General features: G+C 41.3%; 1 protein-coding gene across 1 annotated transcript; it reads left to right on the top strand.

Moving 5' to 3' along the window:
* Window positions 1–2125: 2125 nt before the first annotated feature.
* On the top strand, window positions 2126–20580 carry si:ch211-106h11.3 (CCN family member 1). The gene is made up of 6 exons (XM_034203937.1): window positions 2126–2337; window positions 6899–7112; window positions 13029–13207; window positions 14049–14301; window positions 15612–15799; window positions 18098–20580. The coding sequence occupies exons 1-6, from the start codon at window positions 2287–2289 to the stop codon at window positions 18401–18403; spliced, it is 1191 nt and encodes a 396-aa protein (XP_034059828.1). The 5' UTR covers window positions 2126–2286; the 3' UTR covers window positions 18404–20580.
* Window positions 20581–21400: the final 820 nt, after the last annotated feature.

Raw genomic sequence — 21400 nt, 5'->3', positions numbered from 1 at the left:
ATACTGATATACACCTGAACATCAGCAGGAGAGGACTCTTTAAAGTAGAGACACTACATACTGATATACACCTGAACATCAGCAGCAGAGGACTCTTTAAAGTAGAGACACTACATACTGATATACACCTGAACATCAGCAGCAGAGGACTCTTTAAAGTAGAGACACTACATACTGATATACACCTGAACATCAGCAGGAGAGGACTCTTTAAAGTAGAGACACTACATACTGATATACACCTGAACATCAGCAGGAGAGGACTCTTTAAAGTAGAGACACTACATACTGATATACACCTGAACATCAGCAGGAGAGGACTCTTTAAAGTAGAGACACTACATACTGATATACACCTGAAACATCAGCAGGAGAGGACTCTTTAAAGTAGAGACACTACATACTGATATTCACCTGAACATCAGCAGGAGAGGACTCTTTAAAGTAGAGACACTACATACTGATATACACCTGAACATCAGCAGGAGAGGACTCTTTAACGTAGAGACACTACATACTGATATACACCTGAACATCAGCAGGAGAGGACTCTTTAAAGTAGAGACACTACATACTGATATACACCTGAACATCAGCAGGAGAGGACTCTTTAAAGTAGAGACACTACATACTGATATACACCTGAACATCAGCAGGAGAGGACTCTTTAAAGTAGAGACACTACATACTGATATACACCTGAACATCAGCAGGAGAGGACTCTTTAAAGTAGAGACACTACATACTGATATGAAACTGAAAATGAGCGTTTAACCCTTTAGTAACATGTGATAATGTATTAGTTGATTTAAATATGTATTAATAATCTAAACCTGCAAAGTAACTGAAACTAAATCTGTCAGATAAATGTAGTGGATAAAAAAGGACAACATTTGAATACAAAATGTGGTCGAGTCAGATAGATAGATACTCTATTGATCCCAATTTCGGAAATTATTTTGTTACAGCAGAAGCATCAGTGTGTTCAGAAAAATAAAATACAAATACTTAAGAAGTGGAAAAGAGAATTAACAATTAAAAGTACAATTTAAAATACAACATCAAATATAAACAATACAAAATATTCTGGATAATTAAATAAAAAAGATGTATAAAGTAATGTGAAAATACTAAAGTACAAGTAACTCAATTTTGTATTTAAGTACATTATTGAGTATATTTAATTATTTTAGTTCTGTTTTATCTTCTATTTTGAGATGTTTATATTGTATAATTGTTTATTTTCTACTCTTTTTTATTCCTAATTATGTACATGCTTGTTTTACCTGTTGCTGCAACGAAAACATTTCCCAATTAGGGATTAATAAAGTATATAGAGATGGTCACACATGCACACACAGTGACATTTGTTCTCTGCTTTTAACCCATCCTAGCACCAAGAGTCTAGCACCAAGAGTCTAGTACCAAGAGTCTAGTACCAGGAGTCCAGGAGTGTCCAGTGCCTTGCTCAAGGGCACCACGGCAGGGCAGGAGGTGAACTGGGACCTCTCCAAGTAGCAGTCCACACTCCATATTTAGGTCTGGTCGGTGATTTGAGCCGGCGACCTCACTGTCCAAGCCCCTGCTGACTGAGCCACTGCCGGACATATTTTATGTTATATTATTATCTTATCTTAGTTACACAACTGATGGTAGAATAACCATTCCTACATCACTGTCCAGCTTCCTCTTGTACTTGATCTGTTCAGCTCTTGTCTGTAAGTATTTTTATAAAGTGAGGGGAAGGAAATTCCTCTCTGTTTTCCATGGCTGCCTCCAGTATTAATGCAGCACAGACTCACAGCTGAGTATATTTATTTAACTTTTCACAAAGCAGCAGCCAGGACAGAGGTATGCGTGTGAAAAGAACTTTAAAGCATCAAAAATATTATTTTCGCTCGAACATAAATAAATAAACACCCAGAAGCCAGGTCCTCTTTGGAATGTAGTAATTCTGAATTTTTATGAATGACTGCATTCATGCTAGGCCACGCCCCCTCATCTCTCCGTGTTTGAACTCCAAGCCCCGCCCACCATGCTGCCTCCTGATTGGTTGAAGGAGTTCTGGAGTGGGTGTGGCTTCCGTAAACAGCACAGCGCTGATATAAAAACAAAGCGTCAAACTTTCTGATCGATGAAAATGTACGAGTGATGGGAGAGATTAAAGGACCGGCGTGCATTGCGGATTTTACTTTTTGGGACAAAAGCCTTTGTTTCTGAGCATGTGGAGGATTTATTTTTCTTTGATATAAGTTTTCTCCTCTTCTATGTGAGTCAGCTGACAGCATGGGAATACTGCTGTTATTTGCTGTCGTGCAGGTGGTGACAGTCGGACTGGTGAGTGCAGGATGTGTATGTATTGACTCGGTTATGCTTCCTGTAAACACTGAATAATAAAAACTGTATTTATTGTAACTGCAGCTATTTTAATCTGCACTCGTTTGTTTACATTACCCATAAAGCCGTATCTTCCTTCTCCAAAATCAAAATAATGGTCGAACTAAATTGCAGCTGCACACACGTGAATAATAAATCTTCTATAGCCCTATTTTTCCTTCCATGACTCAGTGTTTTATCCTCATATATAATAAGTATGTGGGAATATTTGCATGTTTTCAATATGGGGTTAGAGGGACCACATGAGGTTCTTAAGTGGTGTGTCATTAGGTCCGTATGAAGGTTCCTTTTGGACATATACTGCAATATACATCCTGCATTGATAATGTCACTTGAGTTCATTAATGCTAGTGTTATTAGTATTACAAATATTGGATTACTATTACAGATGCATCATGGTGTATTTATGACTTTTACTGTTGTTGTTTTTAGTCAAAGATGGGTAGTTGATAACCTGATCAAGCGTCATTCATTTGTTGTTTTTTCAAAGTATATGTACATACGCTTTCTATCCCTCTCGTACACTTCCGTAATATTAGATGAAAGTCCTGCTAACGGAGATAAAAATACCCATGACTCCCACTCACTGTGAACTCATTGCCCTTTATAAACGAGATGTGACTTTTGTACAGAGGATGTTTCAAGTTCCAGGCTATTGTCACTGGATTGTGTAATGTCATGGATTTAGACGTGTGTGTGTATTGTGTGTGTGTGTGTGTGTGTGTGTGTGTGTGTGTGTGTGTGTGTGTGTGTGTGTGTGTGTGTGTGTGTGGAGATGGAAGGAGTACTCAGATGTTATATTGTAGGTGAAAATAACAGTACTAAATCAAATTAAAACTCTGTAACAAGTACAATTCCTGCATTTAAAATGTTACTTCAATAGAATACAAACATATTTGAATCTTAATATACTAAAATTAAGTAAATGTATGCGTAATGGCCCATTTCAGGATTATAATGACTGATGCGTTAATGCTTTCATCACAGCAGGTAACGGTGGAGCTCATTTTATCAACTCGATATACTGTTGCTGGACATCTTAATAACCTATAATTATATGTCATTGTTTATTTATTCATAACCATTTTAATCTGCAAAAAGCTGTATAAAGATTCAAAGCGATTCAAGATTCAAAGGTTTTATTGTCACAAAGCTACAGTGTAGAAATAGCAATGAAATTCTTCTGACCTGAGCTCCTCCAACAATGCAACGTATAATAAAATACAAAAATAAAAGTAGTGCAAAAAGTCTGTATACAAAGAAAATACTCAGGTAAAATACCTCTTCTTTACTCCACATCCCACCGCTGTGTGTGAATGTGAGACACAAGGGATTGGCTGGTGGCTGGTGGTGGGGGGGTTTGGGGGGGTTTTGGGTCAGAGAAAGTGCCTTTCATCCCGACTCGCTCCTGTAAATGCCAAGCGGAAGGCGACAGAGGGTTACAGATATCCCTGAGGGCCGGGACAGTGCTCAGCATTCAGCTAATGTTTAAGCCTCACACACTTTCAGGAATTTCAGGGATCTGTGTAACATAAGTCCGACTATTGTCCCGCTTTGGTCTCCTCCTAACATGGAAAATGTGTGTGAAGTCAGTTTGCAAATATGCAGGTAAACTAAAGTTTGAGGAACAACATGGAAAAGGCACAACAAGTTGGTCTTAATGGGTAAAAATGTTATATATTATGAGTCTTTTTACATTATTCAATACCAATTTCTCACCTACCCTGAGGAATTACATAGAAATAGTTGGTTTGCCAATATTTAACCAGAGGTCACACACTGTGAAGTCACCAGGAAAATGTACATTAATTTGGTTTAAGTCAGTACATTTTTTATTATTATGTCAACCAGGCCTTTCTTGTTCCAACCACATTGAGGAATGACGTGATAAATGCACACAAAGTTGGTTTGAATTGGTAAAAGAGGAATTACACCATCAGTCTGACCTTGTTTTTACACTTTTCAACAAGTTACTACAGTCCATATATCCTCAGGTTGACTAAAGTACACACTATGGGCCCTCACACACTTCAAAGGATTCCTTGGAGAATGAACATGAGGAAGTTAATTTGCCAATATTCCAGTTTACTGGTTCCTGTTTTTCTTCCTTATTTCTTTGATGTCTTAACAACATTGTATATTGGACTGTTGGAGGAGCCATCACATTTTCATGGCTAACAACCACGCTGTTTCTATCCTGCATCAATAAGGAAAAGGTCCTGATAGCCAATATTCAGGTTAACTAAAGACCACACTTTGTCGTTGCATTACATTAGATTTTATTTCAATTACCGGACATTTGTTCTATCCAAAGCGACTTACAATATATGCGCTTAAACATAAATATACAGACTCCTGCAGGTACATTAGCTGTCAATGGGGAACACCAATTTAAGTGCTACATATATAGAGAGAGATGTATTTTGTATTGGCCAAAGTGAAGTGGAAACAGGTGGGTTTTCTGTCTGTGAGCTAAGACGTGTAGACTTTCTAGCGTCCTACCGTACTACAAATTTCACATTTTGAAGGACTTGCTGGGACCTTTGTACTTAATATAACTATTATTGGTTCCAGTGGAGCTCCCCCTTACATGGAAAAGATACATGAAGTGTTATATTCAGGTTAAAGTGCACACTCGGTCTTTTCACAAACTTTTAGGACAAACTTGTGAACGTATTCGTCAAAATATTGTCCTGCTGGTCGCTGAATAGCTTCTGATTTTCAGGACCATTTACGCTTTTCATTCCCTTTATCTCCCTTTCAAATCTGTCTTCTATAATAAAACCACATAAGGGCTGAGACAGAAATGTTTTAAACAAAAGAAAAACATTGTCCTGATTGGTTCCTACTCCATGAACAATCAAATAAGTACTAAAAGTCACTTTGCCAATATTCAGGTTCACTAAAGTGCACACTAGGTCCCGTCAGACATTTGGAGGAATCACAAGGTAAATGTATGTAAAGTTGATTTGCTAATAAGGAGGTTAAATAGAGTGCACACTATGTCCTTTCATACACTTTGAAGAACTGCTGGGATCTTTCTAGTGCAAGTCAAACTAATGGACTGCAATTATAAAGCGCTTTTCCAGTCTTTACGACCCATCAAAGCACTTTTACATATAGTCAGCTTTCACCCATTCACATCCATTCATTCAGAGGAATACAAGGAGCCACCTGCCCAGGAGACTCTGACACACCGTTGGCCATCGGGAGCAATTTGGGGTTAAGTATCTCGCCCAAGGACACATCAAAATGTTGACTTTAGGGGCTGTGATTGATCCCACAACCGTAGAGGACCGCACTACCTCCAAAACACCCTATGAGAGTACACCAAGTCCAATATTCAGGTTGTGTCTAGTCTTTTCATTGGTATTGTACAATGCCATGTCTTTTTATGCTGCTGCAATGCAAAAATGTCCCAAATTGGGATCAATAAAGTACTTCTTATCTTGTCTTATTAGGTTGTTTCTTTCTTTCCGTTAACTGTCAAGTGGGAACTACGTATTTTTTTGTACGTTTTTGTGTTAATCTTATTTTCCTACGATACTGTTATGATTGGCTGTGAATAAGAACATATGACAACATTTATTTTGAGAAAGGGGCAGGTAATATAAGATTATTATAACATTCTGAGTTGGGAACATTTGATAGAATATAGGAACAGCTTTCTGGTGTACAAAGTCCTGCACAATACAGCCCCTGCACCTCTTAACTCATTGGTTACTCAACGTAACAACACCAGACTGACCACTAGAAGCACGCGGCGACCTATCAGTCCCATTCAGGAAGAGTACTTTTGGTCAGTTATCATTCTCCGTCACAGTGATACAAAACTGGAACTCTCTACCCACTAGTGATTTTACGTTTGCGAACGATCCGATTCTTTTGAACGGCTCTTTGGTACGATCGAAGGGAACCGAGTCGTACTTGGTGAGAGCCGTTCTTTTTATCGTTGGTTCCCTGCCTGCCATAAATCCACTCGCCTTTACGGGAACTTTCCTGAATGCAAATGTTCCGTAGATGATGGCATAACGCGTGCTGCTTGAGTAGTAGTTTGGCTGAGAGATGGAGCAAGTTATACATTTTCTGTGAGTAAAAGTAGATTTCTGGCAAAACAGTCAATCATTATCCTGGTGATTATTTCGCAGATAAACGTAACTCCGCCCCCTTAAAACAAAACGTGTTGGATATGGCGTGTGTGTATGTTGTGATCATGGACCCCTCGTTTCCTTTGTGTGATTGTGATGTGCTATAGCCTATGTGACATGTATGTAGTAACGTGTGTTGTTTATTGTTCTCTCCTTTCGCCTCTATCTACTTGTCTTTCATCCTTTCTTTATAACTAATGCTGTTGCTGTATTGTGATTTAAAAAAGGTGTCTATTATCATCTGGCCGGGGACAACAGCTGGAAATGAGCATGTTGGCTAAAGCTGCCCCATTTACTGTTTTTAAGAAATACAAATGAAATGATCTTTATTAAAAGTGTACATTGTCCCCTAGGTGTCTGCTGGCTGCCCGGAGGTGTGTGTGTGTGCCGGCCCCCCCTCCTGCCCCCCGGGCGTCTCCTCCGTGCCGGACGGATGCGGTTGCTGTAAGGTCTGCGCCGCGCAGCTGAACCAGGACTGCCAGGAGGGAAGAAGACCCTGCGACCATCACAAGGGACTGGAGTGCAACTATGGCAACGATGTGGGACGAACACACGGCATCTGCAGAGGTACGACCAGGGAAACCTCCTCCACCTCAACTATGGGCATTATCTCTCATTTAGCGCTGTACTTAAAGGTCCCCTATTATACTGTTTTTCATCAACAGGTCTCAGATACATACAGAGCCTGTCTCTAATTGGCTGAAACAGATCATTGCAGCATTACCCATAATCCCCTCTGTTTCAGCCCTGTTTCCAAAGTGCTGATTCTCTGTCTGTTACTTCAGATGAAAATAAGGAGCCCCTCCCCACGCCCCTCTGAGAGAGATTTGGTTACAAAGAACTCAATGGTGCTCTAGGAGGAGATTCAGGTGATAAGGTGGGGGGGTTACCTTGGTTGCTGATTGGCTAATGGTTACACAAGCCAAAACATCGTTATGACATCATAAAGTGGCCAAAATCTGATCAGCTCATTTTCAGACAGGTTTTTATAGAAATGGACAAAAAGAGAGAGAATCTTTGTTCCTGAAACTTTCAGAGTCTCTTTCCACAGAGGGGACACATGTTGATGTAGAAGAGACATGAAGAAGAGGGGACACATGTTGATGTAAAGAGACATGAAGAAGAGGGGACACATGTTGATGTAGAAGAGACATGAAGAAGAGGGGACACATGTTGATGTAGAAGAGACATGAAGAAGAGGGGACACATGTTGATGTAGAAGAGACATGAAGAAGAGGGGACACATGTTGATGTAGAAGAGACATGAAGAAGAGGGGACACATGTTGATGAAGAGACAGAAGAAGAGGGGACACATGTTGATGTAGAAGAGGACATGAAGAAGAGGAGAGACATGAAGAAGAGGGGACACATGTTGATGTAGAGGAGACATGAAGAAGAGGGGACACATGTTGATGTAGAAGAGACATGAAGAAGAGGGGACACATGTTGATGTAGAAGAGACATGGAGAAGAGGATTCTGCATAATAGGTGACCTTTAAGTGAAATATGAGTTACTTGTACTTCCCTTTACTCAAACGCTAACCTTCCACTATATTTTTAGGCAAATGTTGTACTTTTGAGTTACTCATTGTGGGCCGAACACATGGCACCTGCAGAGACGAGGGAAACTAAGTGCATTTACGTTCATATAGTAGTGGCATTATTAAGGGACATTTTGAGGGACAACCTTAACCCTCCACTTAATTTTTAGGCACATGTTACAGCATTAGTCACTATTTTCTTTACAGATGTAGGTTATCAGTGCAAAATGTAAATCTACTAATACATACGTAATAAAGATTGCACTCGCCGGCAGTACGTAGAGTCAATCAAACTAACTTTAACAGCTGCAACACATAACCGACGCACACATCAATTATTATAATACAATCCTTAACTATTAATGATTCTGAAATTGTTATACTTAATAACGAGTACTGTTTTTACTTTGACTTGAGTCTGATTTTGAATGTTGGACTTTTACTTGTAACTAAGTATATTAACACTGCAGTATTGCAACTATTACTTAAGTAAAACATCGTAGTACTTCTTTCACGTCTGCGTCAGGGTCTGAAAAGTAAAGCTAAAAAGTTAGTGCTTTAAACCTGCATTATTTCAAATAGCCAACTCCAAAATAAGTCAGATTGTATATAAGTCTATGAAGAAATGACCCTACTTCTCACCTGATTTATTACACCAGTAATCACTCCTTCAAATACGTTTTCTGGGCTCATCACTAGTTTTCTACGTTTTTTACAATACAGTAAGTTATGTTGTAAATTATGTTCTTATTTGAAGTCAAATAGACGATAAAGCAGAGTAGGCTTTAGGTATTGTATATTAGTCTATGAGAAAACAACCCTAATTCTCACCTGATGTATTACATTACATAACATTACATTGCATTTAGCTGACGCTTTTATCCAAAGCGACTTACAATAAGTGCATTCGACCAAGAAGATACAAACTTGAAGAAAACAGAATCATAAGTACATCAGGTTTCATAGAGCCAAAACATTTCAAGTGCTACTCAACTGGCTTTAGATAAGCCAGTCCTTTGTTAGTATATAAGTTCTTTGTTAGTAATTCTATCGCTCGAAGTGGAGTCGAAAGAGATGGGTTTTCAGTCTGCGCCGGAAGGTGTGTAAGCTTTCTGCTGTCCTGATGTCAATGGGGAGCTCATTCCACCATTTAGGAGCCAGGATAGCAAACCCACATGTTTTTGCTGATGGGAACTTGGGTCCCCCTCGCAGTGCGGGTGCAGCGAGCCGTTTGGCTGATGCAGAGCGGAGTGCACGTGCTGGGGTGTACAGTTTAACCATGTCCTGGATGTAGGAAGGGCCAGATCCATTCGCAGCATGGTACGCAAGTAAACATTTTTCTAATGAGTTTATGGTCTCAATCCCAAGTTTCAAGTCTCCTTCGATACAGAATGATGTATATTTTGTACACGATGGACCCATTTAGAGATAAACCCTTTCACAGTCTTTTTTCAGTTCATGAAAGTTGATTGTAAAATGTTGTTTGCCAAAAAAAAGTCTTCAGCGTTTGGTCGTAGTGAGATCCACTTCCTGAGTTGCTCCAAAAAACTAAATGGCAGTAATCTCTCCTTCAAATTAGTTTATGGCCTTATCACTAGACTTCTAGTTTTTTTTACTATACAGTAAATGATGTTCTCATTTGAAGTAAAATAGACGACAAAGCAGAGTTTGCTTTAGGTATTGTATAGAAGTCTGAGAAAACGACCCTAATTCTCACCTTACATGACATAAACTGCTGCTCATAACCAATTGCCCCTTGCGGGATTAATAAAGGTGTTGATTGATTGATGGATTGATTGATTGATTGATTGATTGATTGATTGATTGATGTATTACTTGGTAAACATTTTTGTAATGAGTTTATGGTCTCAATCCCTACTTTCAAGTCTCCTTCGATACAGAATGATTTTGTACACGATGGACCCAGTTAGAGAAAATGTGTAAAGGAAAGTTCATTATAAAATGTTGGTTGCCTAAAAGAAACGTCTTCAGCGTTCGGTCGTAGTCAGCTCCACTTCCTGAGTCACTTCTTGCTCCTAAAAACAAAATGGCAACGTCCAAAAATCAAGATGTCGGCGGCTAAAATCCCCAAACTCTCGGCTTCAAAACGGTAGTCCACAAAACCAATGGGTTAAGTGAAGGTCACTACGGCCACTTCTCCTAATATGCAGTCTATAAGTAGGTGGTAGGAAGGATACAAGAGGAAGAGGAGGGGGAGGAGGGTCCGATTCGGGGGGAGTTTTTTAGGTTTAGAGTCGGGCATTGAGTTTGGGGTTTAGCTCGGGGTTGAGTGAGGGGATGTGTGACTTCAGGGCGGGGGGGAAATCTGGCTGGAGTTTCTCTTTGATACGAGTTTCGGGTTTGAAGCCGGTGCCACGTTTTCAAAAACCAGAGCACCTTCATGAGCTGCCACTGAAACCCAGCCAACTGCACAGGATTCATATAAGTAGTTCAGTGTGTACACACACACACACACACACACACACACACACACACACACACACACACACACACACACACACACACACACACACACACACACACACACACACACACACACACACACACACACACACACACACACACACACACACACACACACACACACACACAGACACACACACACACACACACAGTGATATTTTTATATGTGTGTTTATTTGGGGGTGTTTCTAAATAAAGGGGGGTGCATGCGGGGTGTCCCACTCGGGGAGCGACATTGTAAACAAGTCTAAATTCCTTTCTGATCTAAGAATAGAGCTCGCTTCATAAAAGTGGAGATAGTGTGTCTCGCCGTCTCTCCTCTGATCTCTGTGCATATTAAAGATGCGTTTACATATCAGCCACTTCCTGTTTGTTCTTTTATTTCCTGTCACAGCTTTTCACAGAGTTTCCTTTTTGAATTTAGAATATTTGATATCTGAACACTTCAGTTTTTGAAGTACGGTTTGGATACTTTTCAGCCCATACTGATAATTACCTGCTTCTTATGATAAGATAATATCCAATTGTTGTATTTGAAAGTTCATAAACTGTAGTTTTGCTCTCTTGATGCTAACACATGCTAACAAACAATGAGCAAATATGCATTATGTAATGTTCCACAGCTATATTATTACCACAATAGACAAACAAAAATGTCTGACTTCTCAAATATTAATGTTTTTTTTAGTAACGTACCTCAGAGGCTTCTGGAACTTGCAACTGCTTTTTTATCTGTGAAAAATGTCACAAACAAGAATTAGATCTTTGACTCTGTACTCAGCATTGTGCAGATTCTTCTTCTTTGTCTTTATAGGATAGCAAAACTATTTTAACTTGCACAGCGCCACCTACTGTATAAATATTGCATTTGTTAAGTTAATGAGCGACAATTTTAATAATGTTATCGGCTAGATTTTAACATAGTAATATACATTGCCCATTCTCTTTTGGCCATAATATATATAAATATTTGACCTGCTGTGATGCAAGTCAAATTTCAGACTTGATCTGACCATTAAAGTATTATCGTATCGTATCGATCGTATCGTAAGTGCATCCCTAGTTTGTTTTTGTCCTTTTAAAGGTCACCTATTATGCAAAATCCACTTCTTCATGTCTCTTCTACATCAACATGTGTCCCCTCTTCTTCATGTCTCTTCTACATCAACATGTGTCCCCTCTTCTTCATGTCTCTTCTACATCAACATGTGTTCCCTCTTCTTCATGTCTCTTCTACATCAACATGTGTCCCCTCTTCTTCATGTCTCTTCTACATCAGCATGTGTCCCCTCTGTGGAAAGAGGCTCTGAAAGTTTCAGGAACAAAGATTCCCTCTCTTTTTGTCCTGATCCATTTCTATAAAAATCTGTCTGAAAATGAGCTGATCAGATTTTGGCCACTTTATGATGTCATAACGATGTTTTGGCTTGGGTAACCATTAGCCAATCAGCAACCAAGGTAACCCCCCCCCCCCCCTTTCACCTGAATCTCCTCTTAGAGCACCATTAGGCGCTTTCACACTGCGGTACTTTTCCCACAAAGGTTCATGTGAACTCTTTTATCGCGTTCACACCAAAAAGAGCCGGTACTAAAATTAGTTCATGTGAACCTTTTTACCCCCACGAAAGTCCCTGCTAGAGAGCAGGGACTTTCGAGCGGCTCTTTTGTGAGAAAAGAGCTACATTTCTGATTGGCTGGAAGGATTGCAAACCACGCCCCGCAAAACTCCCAAAAAGTTTTGTGAAGCCGCCATTTTATTATCCTCGCATTAGCATTATTAGCATTAGCATTAGCCCAGCGCAGAAACGCAGAGAGACTAACTTATGGCAACACAAAATAAAACATGGGAGTGGTGGAGATGAGGAGGTGTCGGCGTTCTGGCGATGTACTCGGAAGGCTTCAGTAGAAGCTGCTGGGACTCCCAGCAGCTTCTACTGAAGCCAGTCCCTAACTCCGGGGACTTCCGGCCGGGGACTTTGGGCGGCGTGAAGTGGTTTGCGGCTTGCCAGTAAACCCAAAGCAGAAGAAGAAAAAGTGACGTCAGCGGCTTCATTTGCCTAATCCACCCCCAGGTACTTTTTCCAGTGTGAACGCGATCTGTACATGCGAACTAAAGAGTTCACATGAACTAAGTTCACATGAACCTTTGTGGGAAAAGTACCGCAGTGTGAAAGCGCCTATTGTGTTATTTTTAACCAAATACCTCTCAGAGGGGCGTGGGGAGGGGCTCCTTATTTTCATCTGAAGTAACAGACAGAGAATCAGAACTTTGGAAACGGGGCTGAAACAGAGGGGATTATGGGTAATGCTGCAATGATCTGTTTGGTGTTTCAGCCAATCAGAGACAGGCTCTGGATATATCTGAGACCTGTGATATATTGATGAAGAACAGTATAATAGGGGACCTTCAAAGTATCTTCCACTAACCCTTGTGTCCTCTTCTTCCTTTCCCCCCAGCAAAGGCAGAGGGCCGTTCATGCGAATACAACGGAAGGATTTATCAAAACGGAGAGAATTTCAGTGCCGGGTGCAAACATCAGTGCACGTGCATCGACGGGGCGGTGGGCTGCGTGCCGCTCTGTCAGAGCAACGTGCCGCTGGCTTCCACTTCCTGTCCGGCTCCACAGCTCGTCAAGGTGCCCAAAAACATCACTCAAAACACACCTGTTCAACCACTGAACATCCACACTGATAATGACCTGCTTCTTATGACAAATACCATTCATATAATTTCAAGTTGTATTATTTTAAGGATCATAAGCTATAGTTGTATCACTTGATGCTAACAAAGGCTAACAAACAGTGAGCAAAGATGCATTATTTAATATTCCAATAGCTGTATTATTACCACAATAAATAAACAAAAAGTTCTGACTACCACAGATATTGAGTTCTTTTTAGTAATGATAAAAATAACTATGAAATAAGAAATTAATTAAAATGAACATATACATAATGGGTCATATATACATATTAGATATATTAACATGTGTGGAAAGAGTGTGTATTTTTGGTGTTATTCTCTGTCAAAGCGTCTTTGAGTTTCTAGAAAAGCGCTATATAAGTGTCATGTATTATTATTATTATTATTATTTTTATTATTCCTTTTTATTCCTATGTAAATACTGCTATATTTTACTATATTTTTTATTATTTCTAATATTTTTTAATGTTGATTTGATTAGATTTATTCCGAATGTGTAAAACAATAATAAAAAAAAATAACGTGAGAATTATTATAGAATAAAAAAATTAAGCAGTGTCAAATTGATATACAAATAAACAAATAATCTACTTAATTACACATCCGAAAAGGCGTGGGAAGAAGTTTACACTTATTTAATCCCTCCCCTTCTCCGCAAAAAAAAATTATTAACATATATATATTTTTTCTTTATGTATGCACCACGACATCAAGTCAAATTCCTCGTACGTGTCACCCTACCTGGTAATAAACCTGAATCTGATTCTGATCAGGTGCCCGGACAGTGCTGCCTCAAAATCGACTGCCACAAAGGATCCTCCATCCAACCTCCAGTGTACCCGCCTTACCCCTTCATCCCATACCCGGCGTACCCCTTCCCAAAGCCTTACCCCAAACCTTTCCGGAAGCTGTACCCCTACAAACTCAAGAAGGAGAAGGACACGCTGGGCAACGAGCTGATGGAGGTGGGGCGCAAGTGGGACAACAACAACAACAACAAGCTCCGTGGAAACAAGCACCTGGCGGGTGAGCCTCAGAGCGCCGTCTGTTTCCTCCGCAGTAAAGCATCATGTTGATGTTTTGGACGTTTTGACGCACAAACGGCCTCACTGTGGCACCTTTCCTCTGCATCTACCACTGTGTGTGTGTGTGTGTGTTAGCGTTTATGTGAGTCTTGTTTTCCACTGGCTCCTTGCACACCAGAGGTTCTCTCTCTCTCTCACAGCACATGCCTCTGTCACCCAGCCTTCCCTCTCTGTAATCACCCTCTCTGTGCGTCAGTGTTGCCTGTTTGCTGAATGAAGGTAGTGTGCTTTGCATCTCTGGACCTCTGCGTTCCCCTCTCTCTCCCAGCGGCCCTTTCCCCCCTAGCTTTGCTTCTGCTGACCCTGCTCGTCTTTCTCGTCGCATTTTGCATCGTCTATTGTCCTCCAACACGACATTTTCATAAGCCTGGTGTCCGCGATCTCAGCGTCCGAGAGTTACAGACCCTCCTGGGATGGTGTTGGTTGTAACACCGATGCAGTTCACATTCACGTTGTGGTGGAGCACGTAGCAATGTGTTCTACTTGCCAGCAGTGTGAACCAGGAAAAGTTGAGTACCTCCATTTTTTGGTGTGGTTTTGGAGGTTATTGAGGATGTTGAATCAATTTATGACATTTTTAGGATGAATAATTGTAGGTTTGTGTCCCCTAAAACCTTCAAATCAACACAATTTTCAACAAAATCAGCTCACCGGGAGTACATACATATATGGCCACTTTTTGGTTAAAATAGCCATTATTGACGCTGAAAATGTCCAAATTTGATATAGCATCCTCAATAACCTCCAAAATCACTCCCAAATTATCCAAATCAAGCAAGAAATTGTTTAGCTTTTGTCTGCATATGCTAATTTATGCTAATTGTACAAATTACCCAACATCTGCAAGTTAGCATCCGGCAGTTTCTATGTGCTTGGGGAACTTTTGGGGATCTCAACATTTCAGGGTTCACACCGCTGCTAACTAAACTAATGATTGAAGGGATTACTAAAACCTCAAAATCAACACAAAATCAGCCCCTAGACTAAAACATTTGACCACTTTCTGGTTAAAACTGCTATTATTGATCCTGAAAATGTCCAAATTTGATATAGCATCCTCAATAACTCCCAAATTGCTATTGTCTGCATATGCTAATTCATGTCACTTAATGTACTACACAATTTTCTTACATAAAACGTTGGTGAACTCAACATTTCAGGGTTCACAAACAGACTATCAAAGGGGGTACAGGAAACAAAAAAGTGTTGGGAACCACTGCTTTAACACGTCCTCTGTTTCCTCTCTCCTAGCCTGGAGGCAGGTGGGAGATCAGTGTGCGGTTCAGACTACTTCCTGGTCCCAGTGTTCCCGGAGCTGTGGGATGGGCGTCTCCTCTCGTGTTACCAACGACAACGCCAGGTGTAAACTGATCAAGGAGACGCGGCTGTGCAACGTTCGGCCCTGCAGCTCCATGTCCGTCCCCGTCAAGATGAGGAATGTGAGTGATGCTTTTAAGATTCTCAGACAGGCATCTCTTCCTCTTAATGAATCCAAGAGAGTGGTTTCAGAGAAAGGATTGCTCTCAGTTTGGTTTTTAATATCACGGCATGTTGCCGCAGTCCTTTCTGGTGCATTCGATCTATTAGTGGTTCTGTTGCTGTGTGGGAAACCCCAGCCGGGTGACGATGGAGTCGATTTAGGACACGTTTCCTCTGAGAAGCTTCACGATGGTTGTTTCCCAGTCTGAAGTAGAAGGGTATTCGGAGAGCGCAGACCAACGCAAATGCTGTTTCCAGAAATGAAACATAATGAACCCGCCGTGTGATTTGATCTGATCCGACCTAAATGTAAGGGGCTCTTCTTTGGCCCATGCTAAACCAGTAGAGTTCCATAATCCTGCTGACAAACAAACCAATAAACCAAAACATGACGTCCTTGCTGGAGGTAATAACGGTGATTCAAAGCTTAACCGTAAGTTCAAAATATTTGGAAATGCTCTGAATCTCTTCCTGGCAGATAGTATGGTTGATACTGCACAAAATACAACAACAAAAAACGATGTAATGCTTAAAATGGTTTGGCTTTTTAAAGTGAATTTACTGTTCTGAGTTTGAATTCCCAAGGATAACACAAATGATAATGTGAAGGTATATCAAATAAAGGATCCAAGAGGAGGTTCATGGGAAACCAAAGCCAGCCCTAATCATAAGAGGAAAGTCCATTGCAGCATCTTACCTTTCCCAAATGTTATCTTATCTTATGTTGAACTTTGTCAGCAATATGAAAACCAACTGGGAGATGGTTACATAAAAGAGAAGCTTGATAGCTATAGGCGTTGTCTCCCATTGTACTTTCGGACACTTTAAGAACACCTAGAACCACAGTTTTGGGCTAAAATCCCATAACTTTTCAGACACAAAACAAGCCCCCCCCCCCCTAATTTGTTTGCTGGTGTTTGGAGAACTCCCACGCTGAACCGTCACTGTCAGCCGCACTCAGCGTCTCTTTGCTTTGTGATTTAAAGAGCTCTCCATTCGCCCACTCTGTTTTCCTCTCATCACTCAACTCCCTCTGAAACGCTCTGCCTCTCGCTGTGAAACACTCAGGAGGCGGACGGGTTGTTTTGCACCTGTTCTCTCCCCGTGTTTTCAGAGCGGCTGTGGGTGTTAATGTGCATCGTGTCGATTCTGAACCATCACTGGCATGTTCCTCTCCGCCACTCATCGGTTGTTCTGACCTTTCATTTGTTTTTCTCTGTCTCGGTACTTAACGGCATCGAGTTTGTTTTCCATGGCGCGGGGACCGAGTAATGAGTTGTTTCGTCTTGCTCTGCGGTATGTAGGGCTTGGTAACGTTACACAATAGAAGTACTCAGTGCTTTTAACTAAGTAAAAGTGCCAATACTTAACTGTAGAAATACTCTGTTACAAGTATAAAAAAAAGGGCGGTGGTGCCGAAGTCTATAGGGACTTGGCTTGGCAGGTCACCAGTTCAAGTCCCGGAAAAACCAAGTGCTACTGAGGTGTCCCTGAGCAAGGCACCGTTCCCTACACTGCTCCCCGGGCGCCGTACGTAATGGCAGCCCACTGCTCCTAACACTAGGGTGGGTCAAATGCAGAGAAACCATTTTGTTACATAGTACCTGTACTACGTAATGACAATAAGTTCAATCTTCTTCAATCTTCTTCTTCAAAAGTACTGTGTTCCAAATCAAGTAAAAGTACACAAGTATTGGCATCAAAATATTACTTGATTCACCGAAAGTAAAAGTTCTCGCTATGCGGTATGACCCATTTCAGCAAGTTGGTTAAAGTTTCCTAACGCTGCACATGTTGTCAAGTCGAGACTTTTTCTTTATTTGCAGGACAATAAGAATGGTTGGGCCGTTTTGCACCACCAGTATTGCCTTTTTTCAATCTGTCCTACAGTGTGAAGCATCTCAACTGTGCCAACATAAAAAGCTTAGTGCCATGCGTGCGTCAAGGCTCTAGAGCAGGGGTCGGCAACCTTTTTGATATGAAGTGCCATTTTAAATAAAAAAATTGTGATCTGTGTGCCGACGATCGTGAACTGTCAACGGGGGGGGGGGGGAGCCTCGCTGCAGGGAAGCAGTGTGTGGGCCTCTTTCATCTGTGCAACTTACATGATGCGGTTTAAACACATTTAAATAATTGGTTTAAACGGCATATTAATAATAATAATAGTAAAATTCCTTTAAAGATCCTAGAGACGTTAGCATGGCTCTAGACTCTAGACTCCTTCACTGGAATTCACTCGTGTCTGTTTCCCTCCACAGAAAGGAAGGAAGTGCTCTCGTACCCACAAGGCTCCTGAACCCCACCGCCTGTCCTACGCCGGCTGCAGGAGCTCTCGTCTGTACCGACCGAACTACTGCGGCGTCTGCAGGGACGGCCGCTGCTGCTCGCCTCGTCGCACACGCACCGCCAGCGTGAGTTTCGCCTGTCCCGACGGAGAGAGATTCAACCGCTCCGTGATGTTCATCCAGTCCTGCAAGTGCAGCGATGAATGCAACCATCTGAACGAGGCCGCCATGCCGCCTCAACGATGGCTCTACGGAGACACACACAAGTTCATCGACTAGACATTCCCCCACAGCAAACAGACAATAACCTCCCATAGTGATCCCCAATATAGAATAGCTGTCCTTAGTGTATCTATGACAGGGGTGTCCAAACATTTTTCATCGAGGGCCACATACAGAATATTCGAAGGGCTGGGCCACTCACTACAGGTCAGGTTTGCCTCATAAGTGAAGTTATAAGTTAGCGAAATCAATCAAATCAAGTCAATTATGCTGCAGCTTTCCATAGGGTGTCATTTATTGTGTTGTCATTCCTTAAAACAGAAGCCTTAGATTGCGTATCATAAGAGGAAATAGGAAGGGTCTATTTCAAGGTTGTTATGTAAATAAGTTATTGGGCTTTTTTCTTATCAACTTAGATTTCTTAGAACATATTTTCAACTTGAATTGACTGAAAGTGGGTTTATTAACACATGAACACTACAGTGTAATATATTTACAGATATATTTAAGAAGTACAATACAAGACAAGCACAAGTTTCATTTGTGGGCCGCATTCCTGTATACTTTTTGAATTTGCTGATTAGTTTGGACACCCCTGAACTATGAGTAGACGCAAGCGAGGTGAACGAGAAACTGGGGAGGAATGGGGAGATTTGGACGGGGGAGAGCAGGTGCTTTAGTGTAGATAAACTTTGTTCCTACAGACTGTGACTAAGACATTTATGGACGCTACCAAACGTCCTCTGAGACTTTTGATGAGGACGATGGAGCGAGACACACAAACAGAACTGTTGATGTTTCTTTCGGTGGATCCACGTTACAGTTTCGTAAGTCCGACGAGCCGATAGAAAGCTGGTTGACCTCGCATTGGAGCTAATAAATGCACTCCAATAACTGGATAAACCAAAAGAAGACAAAGAAACCGGTGCGGCAGAAGATGGACGAGCATTTCAGATGTTCTTGAAGGAGGTCTTTTCACGGTATTTATTCACTGGTATTTATTGAGACAGACGTGATGACACAGTTGGGTCGCTATGTTTGGACGGACAAAACAGCTGAGAGCTGTCGGCCTAAACAGATCTGGGGCTCGACCCCTGGGTCAGAAAGCCAAATCTATAATGATGGATGATGAAGGAGAGGAGGAGGTATGTACTAGAAAAAGCCCGAGTTGAACCTGATGAGTTGAAGCATTAGCGGGGGAACAAGTCAAAGGTTGTTTACACAGCTGGACGTCCCCCTGCCTTCGAATCTACAAGAGACATTTAGCAAGAACAAGAAGAACAAGCATAGGATTCTGGCGCCGAGACGTCGTCCCGCCTAACTCTGAGCAAATTACAATCCTGACTCAGCGAGAGTGGACTCTTTGGTTTGCTATAAAAATAAAATTTGAAAAACGGCGTCTGCTGAGGTAAACATGTAATTTGTGACTCGCGGGTTGGAACCGCGGTCTGGCCTGTAATCGAGCGGCATGTGAGCTCATGACACAATAACTCATGCTTCATCCATGTGTAAGAGTGTTTCTGAGAGAGGAGCCTCATGGCCTTTGGAGAGGACATTAGGAAAGGATCCCATAAGACATTTCGATGGGAGGAAAATCTTTCGTCCACTTTGCGACAGTTTTTGATTTCTATCTACAGAGGAACTGACTTTTATCTTGACTGAATCATCACCATTTTCAGTATTTCAAAGATGTGTTTTCTCTCGGCTTAGATATACCTTCTGGATAATATTTGCATTTTCTACCGTCTCTTCTTGGCTTCCGTAGGCTTTCTTAGTTCAGAGACTTTGCCAAGAAACCTGAAACAACTTTTGCAGGTGATAACAAATAAAGTGTTTAATTGTTGGCCATTGATTTTGCCTATGTAGATGCTGTGGTTTTGGTACTGTATGTGTAGTTTTGTTTAAAGAACACTATAGAGCAGCTATGTACAGATGCATTGTTACCTTTGTAGATCTATCTGCTGTATAAGAACCGATCCTTTTACCCAGTTATACTGAAGTAGTCCATGTAGAGTTTAGCACTGAACAGAGCAGGGTTCAGGTCCTTTTAGTGCCAATTTGAAAGCATGAGGATTGTCTACTAGTGTGCAAACACCATCTGCAGTAATAAAGTCATGCTTTTTAGGATTACATATTTACAGACTTGCTGGAAACGGGTTGCCTACCAAATAATGGGATGTTAAGAGTTTGGAGTTCATTTTGCATTTTTAATAAAGACATGTTCACTCCTACAATTGGTCTTCAACATTTCCATAATGTTATATTTTTCTTTTAATGTAGATAAAATGACCTAATGTTGAGTTTTCAATGCCTTCAACAATTCATACATTGGTGTACTGCCCATGTCATGCATTTCTGGTTATTACCCGTCCCCTTGTGTTATGAAGGTTTTTATGCATGTAAACGGTCTGCAGTCAAACCCTCAAAGTACACCCTGTAGCGAGTAAAACTCTAACACAGAACAGACCTGTCTATGCTGCCCAGAACGCCTCGTTGGAGATTTCTTTTTGTTGGGCAGGAGCTCCAACAAGCCGTTTAGGACAGAGTGAATACACAGAAACCAATGTGAGTTTGGAAAATTGCACAATTTAAAGGTGACATGTCATGCTTTTCCGGTTATTACCCGTCCCCTTGTGTGTTATGAAGGTTTTTATGCATGTAATGGTGTGCAGAGTCAAAACCCTCAAAGTACACCATGTAGCGAGTAAAACTCTAACACAGAAAATACCTCCCCAAAACGCCTCGTTGGAGATACGTCTGTCCATTTGATTCTTCCGGGTACATCATGTCATGTCGTCCCCGGAACGAAATGGACCAATCCGTGGAGTCGTTACGTTACTTCGGTGGAGCAGTTACGTTAAGCCCCCGCTGATTGGTCCAAATTGACCAATCCACGGACTTCCTCACACACACACTCAGTGCAGGCAGCTCTGCTGATCTCTCCTCCCTGGCTGCAGGCTGATAACAGACAGTTGTGATCGCGGCGAAATTCTCTCTGCAGACCCATTCTCTCTGCAGACCCATTCTCACAGCGTTTATCAACCTTTGTCTTAC

The sequence above is a fragment of the Gymnodraco acuticeps genome, unplaced genomic scaffold (genome assembly GCF_902827175.1).
Source record: "Gymnodraco acuticeps unplaced genomic scaffold, fGymAcu1.1, whole genome shotgun sequence".
Classification (NCBI taxonomy): Eukaryota; Metazoa; Chordata; class Actinopteri; order Perciformes; family Bathydraconidae; genus Gymnodraco; species Gymnodraco acuticeps.
Note: the sequence above shows the minus strand (reverse complement) of the source record. Positions and strands in the feature narration are given on the sequence as shown.